The sequence below is a fragment of the Talpa occidentalis genome, unplaced genomic scaffold, assembly GCF_014898055.3.
Source record: "Talpa occidentalis isolate TD23 unplaced genomic scaffold, MPIMG_talOcc4v2.1 talOcc4.5, whole genome shotgun sequence".
Classification (NCBI taxonomy): domain Eukaryota; kingdom Metazoa; phylum Chordata; class Mammalia; order Eulipotyphla; family Talpidae; genus Talpa; species Talpa occidentalis.
In genome coordinates this window covers 125,647,517-125,660,795 of record NW_023604861.1, presented here as the reverse complement: position 1 = coordinate 125,660,795, position 13,279 = coordinate 125,647,517, and the positions used below count along the sequence as shown (strand labels likewise).

Below are 13,279 nucleotides of genomic sequence, written 5' to 3'. Positions count from 1 at the left end.
GAGATGCCAAGAATCGTGGCTCTGTCATTTACTAGCTGTGTGACCTCAAGCAGGTCACTTTCCCTCTCTGGGCCACCTTATCCTCATCTGTGCAATATAGGGGCTGGGCCATATGATCACTAAGGCCTTTCTGGCTCTGAGAACGCTTAAGTCTATGGTAGACTCATGAAAGGCGGTGGGGGACAGGCCCATCAGTGCTCTGAGGTGGTGCCGAGTCTCATGGTTGCCATCAGTCCTGGCTGGGTAGTCTAGCAAGTACTATGAAAGGGCCTCAGGGACTCAGAGAGCAGCCTCTGTGTGCATCAGTGACACAGAGGAGGGGGAGGGCCCTCACCCAGAGCCTCCAGAGGCTGGGAGGGAAGGAGAGCATTAGGACTACCTTTTGTCGCTTTCTCCCTTGTAAGCCCAAGCCAGATGTGGGCAAAGGCCAGGGAGGCGGTGGGCCTCCTGGCAGGCAGACAGGCCTTTCCCATTACTTCCCAGGAGTTCCAGAGCCCCCAGGGAGTGGCTCCACCCCAGCTGGCTCCCCTCCAAGCTGGGCACCCACGTCAGCAGGTCCTCACAGCTCCTTGCCCTTTCACCCAGTGACAATAGCAAAGGCAAAGGGGTGGGGGTATGATGACCTGGGCCCCGTACTTAGAGAAGCATCTATTTCCCTGGGCATAGTGCTTCTTTTGCCCCTTATGCCAGGCCCAGCTCAGGGCCCATGAGTAAGGCTCCAAGTGGAATGCTCTTCTCTCTGGCCTCAGTTTCCCATCCTGCTCTCATGCCACCCCACCCCACCCCCAGGGTGATAAATTGGCTCTGAGGCATCAGGATGAACCATGAATCAGAGGCCTCAGTCAACTCCCAAGGCCTTCTAACCTTCATTACTCCAACTGTGAGAGTCAGAACAGCCTTGTAGGAAGTTTTTGAGGATTAAAGTTAAAAATATATCTGACAGCTAAAATGTATCTGTAAGTTCAGCTAGTGACATGGGCACTGAGGGCAGCTCGTCCTGGCTGGACCCCAGGCAGGATAGTGGCTAGAATTGGGCACAAGGCTCAGGCCTGAAGAGAACCTCTGGTTAAGCCTGCACAGTGGCTGCCACTTTGAAAATCACTAAATTCAACAGGAGGCAGCAGGGAAAGGAACCGTCACTTCTGGCCCTGGAGACTGGGAAACAGGAGGGCACTCAGGATGTGGGCAGGCTGAGAGGGAGGAGGGAGGAAAGCAGCAGGAGGAGGGCCCTAGGAGAGCATGGCTGGCTGGCACAGTCTGCTGGGACTGGGTTGTCCCAGATCAGGGACAGTGCCCTGGCACTAGGGGCCTTGCAGCCTGGCAGCCCGAGACAGGCAGTGAGCCGCCAGGCAGGTAGAGACTGGGTTTCCTAAAGGACAGTGGGCCCTGGAGAAGTCACAGTCTGAACAAACCCAAGGTGAGGTGACAGTCGTGGTGGAGAGGTCACCCCCGAGTTCACCCCCACCCCAAGGCCGCACCCTCAGGCCACTTTTCCCTGTGTGCCCATCACCACTGCATCCATTGCAAGTCCCCAGGTTCTGAGGTACTTTCACATGCAGTCACAGCCAGGGCGGGGATTAGCATCTCTAGCTCCACCTCCCCACCCCCGGAGTATGGGCATGCAAGAGCAGTCCAGAGAGGGGAGGGATTTGCCCCAGATCATACAGCCACATTCGGTCAAGCCCACGCTACCCAGTCCCCGCCCAGCCCCACACACAGTGCCATGTCCTCCCACACACCCAGTGCAACCGCCTGCCTAAGGGACAGGGAAGGACAGGATGAGAAGCAGCTCTGGCTTGGGCCTGGTCAGCTGTCGAGGTGAGCTGTGGTCTGGCTGCCCCAGCTGAGCTGGCGGGCACAATCTGTTCTCACCCTGCGAGGTCACAGACGGGCCAGGCACGGTGGTTCCACAGCTCAGCTGTCCAGGCTCCTGGCAAGGGCGACACAGCCTCACACACCCCAAGCAGCTGTCCCCAGATCTCCCTGAGCTTTAAAGTCAAATGGCCTTGGGCTGCCTGAGATGCTAGCTTTACTAGTACTGAGCTGCCCCCAAGGTGCTCTCTTGGAAACGGAGGGAAATCTGGCGCCTCATTAGCTCTTGGTTATTAATCACTGGGAGCTGTTATTGAGTACTTGATACCTCCCGGCTCTGCACTCTGTGCATTACAGACATTATCTCACACATTTCTTCCCCAAGCCTTGTGAGGTGGGTACTCTTTAGCTGCCCTTTACAGATGTGGAAATTAAGGCACTAAGAGATTTTTTAAAATGCAGTTAGTCCATGTCAGAGTTAGAATGTGAAGTCAGATCAGACACCAAAGCATCTGGTACCCTGTCTCACTATTCACTCATCAAATGTATTTTGGGCGTCACCCATGGACATGGCTGGCAATGCAGTGGTAGAAGCTAAAATGAAATACTACAAGGTCCAGGGTGCCCACCCCACCACCCCAAGCTACTGTTTAGCTGAACATATGTAGTTGGGGACCCTGGGAGGCAGATTAGGGGATGGTGGCCATATTGGACCTCGAGTTCAAAACTGAACATATCGGTGCCCCTGAAAGCAGAGATGACTTCCAGCTATGGGGAATCCAGGATGGCTGCACGGGAGAAGCATTTGATTACATTTTTTTTTTAAGATTTATTTATTATTACAAGAACTGGTCAGAGACAGAGCGGGGAGCAGAACAGGCAGATGGACGGAAAACACTGCTGAGGGGAGCAGCGGGTGAGGTCTGCCGTGCCATTTAGGTTTCTCCCTGGCTGGCTGGGATCGAATCAGCGCTGCAGAGGCTGTGGGCAGCTTCACAGCAATGCGATCAACCCGCTGCGCCACCAGGGAGGTCCTGGTTACATTTTGATAAGGTTTAGAAAGGAAAAAATTGGAAAGTCTACCAGCATTATTTTATTATAATACCCCTACTAATAAAAGTGATAAAGGTCTAGCAAAGGAAGCAGGGACGGGACTAATAAACCATATTTTATAAATGAGGAAACAGGTTCAGAAAGGGAGCCTGGCCACACAGCCACTACTGATAGGGTCAGAACTTGTGCCAAGAGCTTCTGAGTTCTCATCCAGGATCCTTTCTCTGGCAGTCCCCAGGCAGAACTCTTGACTGCAGGCCGTCTGATGGTTGGCTCAGAGGGCAGAGGAAGGTTTTGCCTCTGCCTGACTCCTTGCTCAATGAGGGCTGAGGAGTGGGGTGTGGGACAGGAGTTACCTGGTGGATGATAGTAACACCTGAAAGGACACCCGGAGTGCCTGTTTTAATAAGGACAATGCCATCTCCCCACGAGGACTGAATTATCCAGTCCCGGGGCCCCAGACAGGGAGCTGAGGAGGACCCTGAAGTACTCACTTTTTCCACCAGTTGAGAGCAGGAGCACTGACCCCGTTCTCCTCTGGCATGGTGGGCCAACTGCCTCTGAGACTGGGAGACCCAGTTACTAAATACCCCCCCATAAGCTCTGGCTGGCACAGGAAAGTCACCCAAGGACTCATCCATGCCTCAATTTCCCTCCCTCCACAATGACTCATAGGCCATCAGAACCCACTCAGTCCAACCTCCATCCCTTAGAGTCAAGGAAACTGAAACCCAGAGCGAGACAAGGAATAGACATGGAGCTATGGGCTGTCAGAAAAGTCATAATGCATTTTTCTGTTTCTCAAACAAAAATGCGTCATGACTTTTCCAACGACCAGTAGCGCCCAGATCTCCCAATGTACTTGCCAATCCTTCCCACCCCTCAACCCCTGCTGCCTCTGGACGAGTGGCCACCCGCGCCATAAGCAGCTCCTGTTCCAGGCATACAAGATGGTCAGGCTTTGAAGCCAGATGCCAGTTCAGAGGCAGGTGTTTCTAAACAGGCAAGTGTCCTGTTTTCAAACAGTATGACCCTGGGAAAGTCTCTTCCCCCTCCCTGTTTCTCCCTTTCTCCCCACCTACCCTATGGGGTCCTCTCAAGAAGGGAGAAGTCGGGCCTCCCCAGGTGGCACAGTGGTTGAGCGCTGGGTCGCGAAGCTGCCTGCAGCCTCTGCAGCGCTGGTTCGATCCCCGGCCACCGGGCGAGGGTCCCACATGGCGCACAGACCTCTCCTGCCGCGCCCGCTGCTCCCCTCAGCAGTGGACTTCGGTCCTTCTGCCTGCTCTGTTCCCCGCTCTGGCTCTGGTGATTCTCTCACCCTCCCGCGCTTCTGACTGTACCCAGTGCTTGTATAAATAAATAAATCTTTAAAAAAAAAAAAGTGGAGAAGGCATCAACAAGGAACTAGCAAGGTGCACGGTGTGTGTCTTCTCTGCACGAAGGAAAGAGGCCTGAGCCAGCCGGGTGGGCGAGGGGGCGTGCAGCGAGGGCTTCTCGGATGAGCACCCTGTAACGCGGGCGTTCTCTCTGCTCCCTCCCACCACCCGCCCTCCAGGCTACGGCCACGCAGCGCCCAGCACGGATGGCGGCAAGGTGTTCTGCATGTTCTACGCGCTGCTGGGCATCCCGCTCACGCTCGTCATGTTCCAGAGCCTGGGTGAGCGCATCAACACCTTCGTGAAGTACCTGCTGCACCGCGCCAAGAGGGGCCTGGGCATGCGGCGCGCCGACGTGTCCATGGCCAACATGGTGCTCATCGGCTTCTTCTCGTGCATCAGCACCCTGTGCATCGGGGCGGCGGCCTTCTCCTACTACGAGCACTGGACCTTCTTCCAGGCCTACTACTACTGCTTCATCACCCTCACCACCATCGGCTTCGGCGACTACGTGGCGCTGCAGAAGGACGAGGCGCTGCAGACGCAGCCGCAGTACGTGGCCTTCAGCTTCTTCTACATCCTCACGGGCCTCACGGTCATCGGCGCCTTCCTCAACCTCGTGGTGCTGCGCTTCATGACCATGAACGCCGAGGACGAGAAGCGCGACGCCGAGCACCGCGCGCTGCTCACGCGCAACGGGCAGGCGGGCGGCGCGGGCGGCGGGGGCGCGGGCGCGGGCGCGGGCAGCGCGCACACCACCGACTCCGCCTCGTCCAGCGCGGCCGCGGGCGGCGCGGGCGGCGGCTTCCGCAACGTGTACGCGGAGGTGCTGCACTTCCAGTCCATGTGCTCGTGCCTCTGGTACAAGAGCCGCGAGAAGCTGCAGTACTCCATCCCCATGATCATCCCGCGGGACCTGTCCACGTCCGACACGTGCGTGGAGCAGAGCCACTCGTCGCCGGGGGGCGGCGGCCGCTACAGCGACACCCCCTCGCACCGCTGCCTCTGCAGCGGGGCGCAGCGCTCGGCCATCAGCTCGGTGTCCACCGGCCTGCACAGCCTGTCCACCTTCCGCGGGCTCATGAAGCGCAGGAGCTCCGTGTGAACGCCCCGCGGGGCCTGGAGCACCTGGGGGCGCGGGCGCGGGCCAGGGCGCGCGGGGGTCTCCTTGCCTGGAGGAGCTGCAGGGGTCTGAGAGGAGCCCGGTGGGGCGCCCCCACCCCTACACACCTCACCGCCCTCCCCCAGCCCCCCATCTCCGACTGTGCCTGCCTGCACCGGCTGGCAGGAGCCTCGGGCTCTGAGGACCCCAGGGGCCTCCATCCGCACCCTGCAAATTCCGAGAAATGTGAAATGTGGGGAGTGGGGTAAGGGGGGAAGAGAAAAGCGGGGCATCTCCCAATTCCTTTGGAAATCTAAGGAGCGCTCCAGTCCTCAGAGGCCCTGCTGGTACCCAGACCTCCACCCCGCCCTTCCCCCACCCGGAGGGGACTTCGTGTTCGTGTAGGTTTGCATCTCTATTTATACCTCTGTCCTGCCAGGCCTCCCGCCTCCCCTTGGCCCCTAAAGCCAGGGTGTCTTTGTCCAGTCACCCCCCACTTAGTCCCACTCCCCTGCCTCATCCCCAGCTGTGAGCCCCTCCCACTCCCCTTCGTGGTGTTTTGCATGGCTTTGCAGTTATGGAGAAAGTGGCAACCGGCAGTCCCTAAAGCTAGTCCAAGAGGGCAGCACACAAGCTGGGGTTGCAGCTGCAGGAGGCGGTGGGGGAGACAGGACCCTCCAATCCTCTGGATGGTCAGTGACAGTTACCTGGCCGCCAGTCACATTCTGGGGGGTTGGGGTGGGGGGCGTCCAGCCTCCAGACAATGCTCTTGGAATCAAACACAACGTCATAGTTGCCATCCCAGCTGCTGCTGATTATCACGACTCTTAACCTGTGGAATGATTTTTAGCCTCTGGACACCCTGTCCTGACTACTCATTTCTTTGATTCTCATAACACCCCAATTAGGTCCCCGGAGCAGGCGTTCTCATCTTCATTTTACAGATGGCACTGAGACCCAGGCGGGCGAAGGTGACACAGAGAGCAAGAGGCAAGGGGAGCCAGCCCCGGGCTGCCTGTCCTGCCCGCCCTGGAGAGCAGAGCTCCTGCCTTGTAGAGCTGGCGCTGTGTGGGCATTTGGTGCTTAAACCAGAACCCGGGCTTAGGGCTGGGTCAGTGCTGGGCTCAGTCTATACTCCACTTGGCCAGGCGGCAGGGGCTCAGAATGGCCCCCTGAGACAGTGTAGGACCCCCAGACTCTGAACTGCCTGCTTACAAGCAAAAAAATCCTTGGGACCCCGTGGGGCTGGGTGTCACGGGGAAAGGCCAGGAGCTGGGATTTTCGGAGTTGGGCATCGGGCAGAGCAGTCAGCAGAGCCAAGAGGCATACCCTACTGGGACAGGAGCCCCGGGCCCACAGCCATTGTTGGTACCTGTCTCTCAAGTAGCTCGGGGTCAGCTGGAACCACAGCAAGGAGCACCCCAACCAGAGGGCGTGGGGAGCTTGGGCCTGGTGTGCCCATTGCCAACCCCACCTGCAACCCAGAAGCCAGATGCAGAGCAGCAGATGGAGGTCTTACCATAGTCTCCATGTCAGAACCCACAGCTGGAGCTGGTACCATGACTCAGGGCAGCATCAAGGGGGGCGGTGAGGAGCCTCTCCCCCCTCAATACTGCTCTCGAGTGCTGGTCCCATGTCACCTTAACACTGCTGAGCAAGACCAGCCCTGGGATCCAGGAGAGCAGGAGGTGACAGGCCTGGTGACCCGCCTTGCCCTAACCCAGCCACCTGCTCCTACCTCTGGGAGCCCCAAGGAGGGAAGAGTGTGGCCTGGCCTGTGTGTGAGTCCTGTCTCAGTGTGGAGGAGCTGGCTGCCACATGCCTAGGAGAGCAGGGCTGGGGACCCCAGGGTGCCCTCTGTGTTTTTATTGGGGCGTGGGGGCAGTGCTGGCTGCCTCTGTCCTGTGTGTGACCCTGCCCTCGAGGGGTCCTGTCCTGTCAGTCCCGAGGGAGCCACAACCAAAGTTTCAGAGAGATGGTGGGGACGGAGGCCTAACGGCCTGGGCAGAGCTGGGTGTCTCTAGGTCCTTCCTGTGGAACTGGAAGGCCTGTGTTGTCTCCCCCTCCCCGCTCCACTGCAGGCAGCCTTTCTGCTTCCCCAATGCCTTATGCCTGGGCTCACTGCCACAGAATATGCAATATGTGTGGGTGACGTGCCCCCACACCCACACCCCCACCCCGGGCATTCCCTGGACCCCAAAGGCTGTGGTTGCCTCGGCCTCTCTTCAGCCCCTCCTGCCTACCTGTCTTCACACTGAGAATGGCGCCTAATAAATGCTGTCCATGGAGACCAGGCTCAGACTCAGCTGCCTCTGTCGCCGTGTAGCCTCGGGGCTACCAGAAGCGTCCATTCCCCCACTGCCATCACCACCACCACCAGCAGGGTCTACAGACACACGTGAAGCTGATGGCCACTGACAGCCCTTTACTTCTGGGCCTGGGGAGGAGCCTGGAGACAACACTTGTTTGCCTTTTGTGATTTCCTCCAAAATCCAGGTTTTTCTGTCATATCCTAGAGCTGATAGAAGAAGAAAAATAGAGGACCTTCGGGAAAAAAAATCACCTGATCCCGCCCTTCCCCGCTGAAGACCCCGTCCTGACTATTCATTCCTTTGGTAAATCGAGGTCCACAGAGGCAAGTCTCTGCCCAGAATCACACAGCAGTGAGGGGGGCAGAGTACTAGACCAGGACAGTTCCTAGCCCAGTGCTGCTCCTCCCCACCTGGCCTTGGGTGTTTGACGGGTCACGTCGCAGCTGACAGTGACACCTCCCTATTTACTGGGGGCTCTTCTCCCACAGGGCCCTCCTCCCTGACTCCCCAGACCCGTGGGCTGATGACACAAACATGCCTCCTTCAAAGGGAGACACTTCGCAAGCACCTTTATCTGGGTGTGGAGGGACCCCAGAGCCCAGGACAAACCAGGGAGCAGATGCACCTGGCCCAGCTGGGGCGATGCAGAGTCAACGAGCCAGACGTGGCTGAGTGCATCCGGCAGTGATGCCTGGACACCCCACCCCACCCCCATCTTCGTGCCTCTCTACCTATATGTCACAAAACAATGCCTAACCCCTGCTACACCCAGCGCATTCTAATACTCTCTATTCTAGTTCATGTTATTCAAATGCCGGTCACAACCCACTACATTGATTTTTCTTCCCGCTAATGGTTTGCTCCCTGCACATTGAAATGCACTGGAGAAATAAAGGTGGGGGGTCAGGATGCTTCGCCCCAGTCCTCCCTGTACCCACATACATCAATTGAAAGATACAGAAGGAGACACCTATTTATTGGGGGCTTGGGAACCAAAGGAAGCAGTGGTAGCACCTGTAGCCTCTCCCCGCTCCCTTAAGAGGCAGAACACAGCCGGCCTTCAGGTGACAGGCCCCAACCTGGCCGTACCTGCAGCTGCGGGCAGACCCCTGGGCATGCTCTTTGTTGGCCTGCCCCCCTTAGCATGTTCACAGCAAAGCAGACTCACCTGACCTAAGACCACCTCATCCAAAGCCAGGGCCCCCTATCCTGGGCCCAGCTGCCTCTGCCTTTCTCAGAACAGCTAAGAGCAACAATCGCAGAAACAATGTCATTTTTGAGGTCAGCAGTGCCCAGAACAAGGTGGCTTTTACTTAAGCAGCTTTTGCAGAACATAAATATGCCGACCCTTGCCCTCCTTCCTTCACCGCCTGGGATGAAATAATCACAAACAGGACTCTGAGGAATCCCTGAGGGGGGTGCGTTCATCCATCTGTCCGAGGGGGGCCAGGATGGTGGCAGAGCGGAAGAGCAGCAATGAACCTCACCCCAGGCCCTGCGTGCAGCTCCAGGCGCAGCCTCGCCCTGGCGCCTGTGTAGGCTTTTGATCTCCAGATGATGCCAGCCCTGTGCTCCTCACTTCCACACAACATCTGAGGCATCTTGCACTAAAAAATATATGTACAGCAAAACAAAAATAGAAAGCTCGCACCGCTGAGTGGGGGTGGAATAGGAATATGCTCAGGCGCGCTGATGTGGTTACCCAATGTGCACATCAGACAGAGACAGAGCATCCTGGGAGCCAGGAGAGAAAGAGGCACCGGCAGCGACTCTTCCCAAGTCTGTCCCACGTGTACCTCATGGTGTGACTGGCAGGGAAGGTCTTCTCTTGGGCAAATAAGTCTAGAAACACAGCACACGTCACTTGTGCGCTCCACGTAGCATCTTCCCTTAGCAAAGGTTATGAAAAGCCCCACAGCAAACACAGGTGTTTGCCTCGACTTATATCACCTCTGCCAGAACTCAGTCCTGGCACCAGGCCTCTGTCTTCAGGACATGTCTGCCCACACCTGGCCTCCACAGAGGGCGCTCAGGGAAATGCTCATTGTCTGATGAAGAAAGAGGGCTCATCTGTCCCTTTCAAATAAATTCTAAAGGGAGTTTAGCTTCTAAGTCCTTCCATCACTGAAGGTTGTGACATGACAGAACAGCTTTTCAATTACGTGTTAGCTCAAGCCCAAGCCTGGGGACTTGCCAAGATCAGGCAGTGGCTGAGTGGATGAGCTGGGATTTGAACCTGGGGCCTGTGATCCCAAAGCGCAGGCTTCCCCCCCTCGCTGTGTCCTTTCCCAGGGTGGTCGGCTCATGTCTTCAGCAAAGGGTTGGCAAAAGTTGCAGGGTTGTTGAGGACATGTCATTTCTTATTCAGAATCTCGGTGACAGGGAAGTGGTAAGCTAAAAAACTGTTACCCTTCAAGGATGACAGATTCTGGTGGAGCTGAGAAACCCTGCTCCATCTCAGGCCCTCGCACTCCCGCCAAGAGAACCATCTAGCTCTTTCCATGGGCTCAGCATTGCACTCCAAGCTCAATAGCAACTTATTTAGGGAGTCAGGGGCAGGCAGGGAGGACTTCTTCAGGACAGAGCAAAGAGCTGCTGCCCACATGGCCGTGCCAGCCCCGAGCCCAGGGCAGGCCTCCCCATCTGCACTGAGGAGCGTGAAATTGATGCCCCTGCTCACTCCCAAACTAAGTTTAGATTAGAAGTCTGGGAGGTGCTGTTTCCTGGGAGGCCTGAAGAGAGGAATCGGCAGTGGACACGGCCCCTCCTCTGTCCCAGCCATGCTACAGAGATGTTGATACAACAGCCCCACTTACTTCTATCACCTTTGTCAAAGGCTGGGTGTAGGCATGCGTGCCTCAAACCCTTGGTCCCACAGCTCTTTTTCTTTTCCAGAGGAAAGGATTTTGATTCACAGAGAGGACGTGATATGCTCAAGGTCTTGAAATAAGATAATGATGTGGCCAGGACTGGAACCCAGAGAGCCTGACTTTCCATCCCACACACAGAGTGGGGCCCACCTTCTCTGACTCCAATTTCAGATGAGAGCTGCTAATCTTTGCAGTTGAGTCATTTAGATGCTGGAAAATTTCCACATCTGCATTAGGACCAACACCAGGCAACTCACTCCCGCCTCCCAGTCTCCCAGCTGCAGGGGCGGAGGATGGAGGGGCCTGCACCCCCTTAGGGCAGGGGCTGTGATGGAATTGACCTCCATGATCTCTGGCCATGAACTCCCCAAGCGTCCACATTAACAGAATTTTCAACGTATAAAACTTTCTCCCTTTGTTCTTTCATTTGATCATTGGCCAGCTCTGTGACTTAGGTGAGGATTAGCACCCCCATTTTACAGATCAACCAGGGTCCTGAGAGCAGGGCTTGTCCCATGTACACCCCCAGATCAGAAGCACTGAGCAGACCACCTGGTGTTTCCTTGGCGACTGGTGTCTGGGCCAGGGCTGCAGCTCGGCGCCAGTGACTCAGCTCTCCACGTCGGTTCCCAGGGGCTCAGGAGCCCCCAGGTGGCCATGTTCCCCAGAATCCACTGGCAAAATGAGACAGAGTCATGAACTCGTGACACTCTCTACCATGTGCCCCAGGCAAACTCCACCAGATCCCAGGACTTTGGACACAAGGCAGCAGGATGTTCAGCCAACAACCTCTGCCTTTTGGAGGGAGGTCAGAGGTTCCTGGGGAAAAGGTCATGCCTTTAACCCAGATCAACTCCCCAAATGAACATTTCCACAGTTTTTATTTCCTGAAGAGAGAACATAGACCAGGTCATCCCTGACTACAGAATATGCTAGTCAGAATTGGGGTGGCAGGAAGAAGGCCTCCCTCCCTGGGCTTGTTCTGGACCCAGCACCTCCTTCCAGATGGCTCAGGTCCAACTGGAGAGACAGAGGTGCCCTAGGCAGGAGCCCTGGCATGGCTGGGTTATGCTCTGTCTTCATCTCTGGTCCTCCACCCTTCTTTGTAGTAAAAAAATTCATATTCTTACTTCAGGGCAGAAAAAGCTCTAACTACTTAGCACCACATCTGTGGCTCCAGGGGGTCCTGCAGCTGCTCTCCTTCCTGATTTCCCTCCAAAGGTAAAGGGACACCAGAGAATCAAGGACACGTTCATTACTGACTGTCTACTATGCGCCACGACTTTACTGCCTCACCACAGTGCTGTGAAGCTGATACAGTTGCCTTAAACTGGCAGATGAGAAAGGTAAGACTCAAAGAGGTTAGGTGACATGTCCAAGGTCACACTGCTAGTACATGATATGGGCCTAGGACCTTCTAGTTCCAAGATTCAAGCGCTTTCTGCTGCACCTCCTTGCCTAGAATGTATATGTCCAACCTCCCCCAAAGTAAGAATTGCCTCAACCTCTTTGCAAACAGTTTATGCAGCCTTGATCTTCAGGACCCTCATTCTCTAAGGCAGCCCCTTATTCACTGAGCAGCAGCTCTAAAGACCTAAATATCTTCCTTCTGTTGAGGCAATTACTGCTTGGGTTCTGGCTCTGCCCCCTGGAGCGATATGAAGTTATCCCCACTGTTGTAAGCATCTCCGTAAAGGATTCAAGATGGCTTCCTGCACAGACAGGGCCCCCAGTCTTTCTCAGGCTAAATGCCCCATTCCTTCAGCCACACCTCCCATCATGACAGTGCAGCTAGCCCCCTTGCCACCCTGGCTCCCTTCTCTAGAAGACTTTCAGCTTACATCTATCACCTGGAACTTGCTGTAACAAGTGTGGTCATGCTGGCACAGAGGTGGTGGCCATCCCCTCTGTTGCCCTGGGTACTATCCTCCTATTCATACAGCCTAAGCATGTATCTAATTTATAAGCAACCACCTCACACTGAGAGTGCTGCCCACCAAATCCAACACCCACCTCCCAGACCTCCCAGGGTTTGTCATGAGGACCGCTGTTACAGATATAGTTGGTTACCTACTGAAAAATCATCCCTGATGACAGAAGGTTGACATTCCTCAGATGCTCCTCCCTCTGCAACCCCAATGCCAGGCAGAATCCAATCACAGTGACTTTCAAGCATCTTTCCAAAGATTGGAGTAGTTACAAGTGTGTCCAGGTCTGGTTAACCAGCCCCTCAGGGAAGTCTGCTGGGGACTACTGAGAAAGACTTTCCTCCACTTAAAAGAAATCATGGAGAGAAGGCACCCCTCCACTTGGCCTGGTCTACATGTGATGCCTGGAACCATGGCAGCCATCCTGTGACCGTGAGAAAAGAAAGCATCAAGAACACAGACTAGAGGGCAGAAGGAGGAGGTGAGAGCTTACTTGTCACCATGATATTGAGTGATCCCTAGGCCCCTTGACCTTAAGACCTCCTGTCCCAGGGGATGGAAAGTGACAGAACCAGATGGATTTCTGTTACTGGCAGCTGAAATCCCCATCCCGGTGACAGGACTGCGGCACTGTCTGAACCCAGTGGAACCCAAGGGAGAAATGACGTTCTTTCCCCTCCCTTCGCAACCTCCAGCAACACGAGGCCAACTCTCCCATTCCTGTCTCTCATATAAAAGTGGGGCCAACCTCCAAACTTTATGGTCATTTTTGGATATAAGGAAGTCCGGTGTGGTCTGGTCCAGTCCAAAACTTTAATCTCAAATT

General features: G+C 55.7%; 1 protein-coding gene across 1 annotated transcript in view; it reads left to right on the top strand.

The window, feature by feature from the left end:
- Nucleotides 1–7,631, top strand: part of KCNK3 (potassium two pore domain channel subfamily K member 3) — a 37,410-nt gene extending 29,779 nt beyond the window's left edge. The window contains exon 2 of the mRNA XM_037528366.2: nucleotides 4,421–7,631. Within this exon, the coding sequence (XP_037384263.1) occupies nucleotides 4,421–5,346 (926 nt within the window). The 3' untranslated portion in view covers nucleotides 5,347–7,631. The remainder of the gene's footprint in view (nucleotides 1–4,420) is intronic.
- Nucleotides 7,632–13,279: the final 5,648 nt, after the last annotated feature.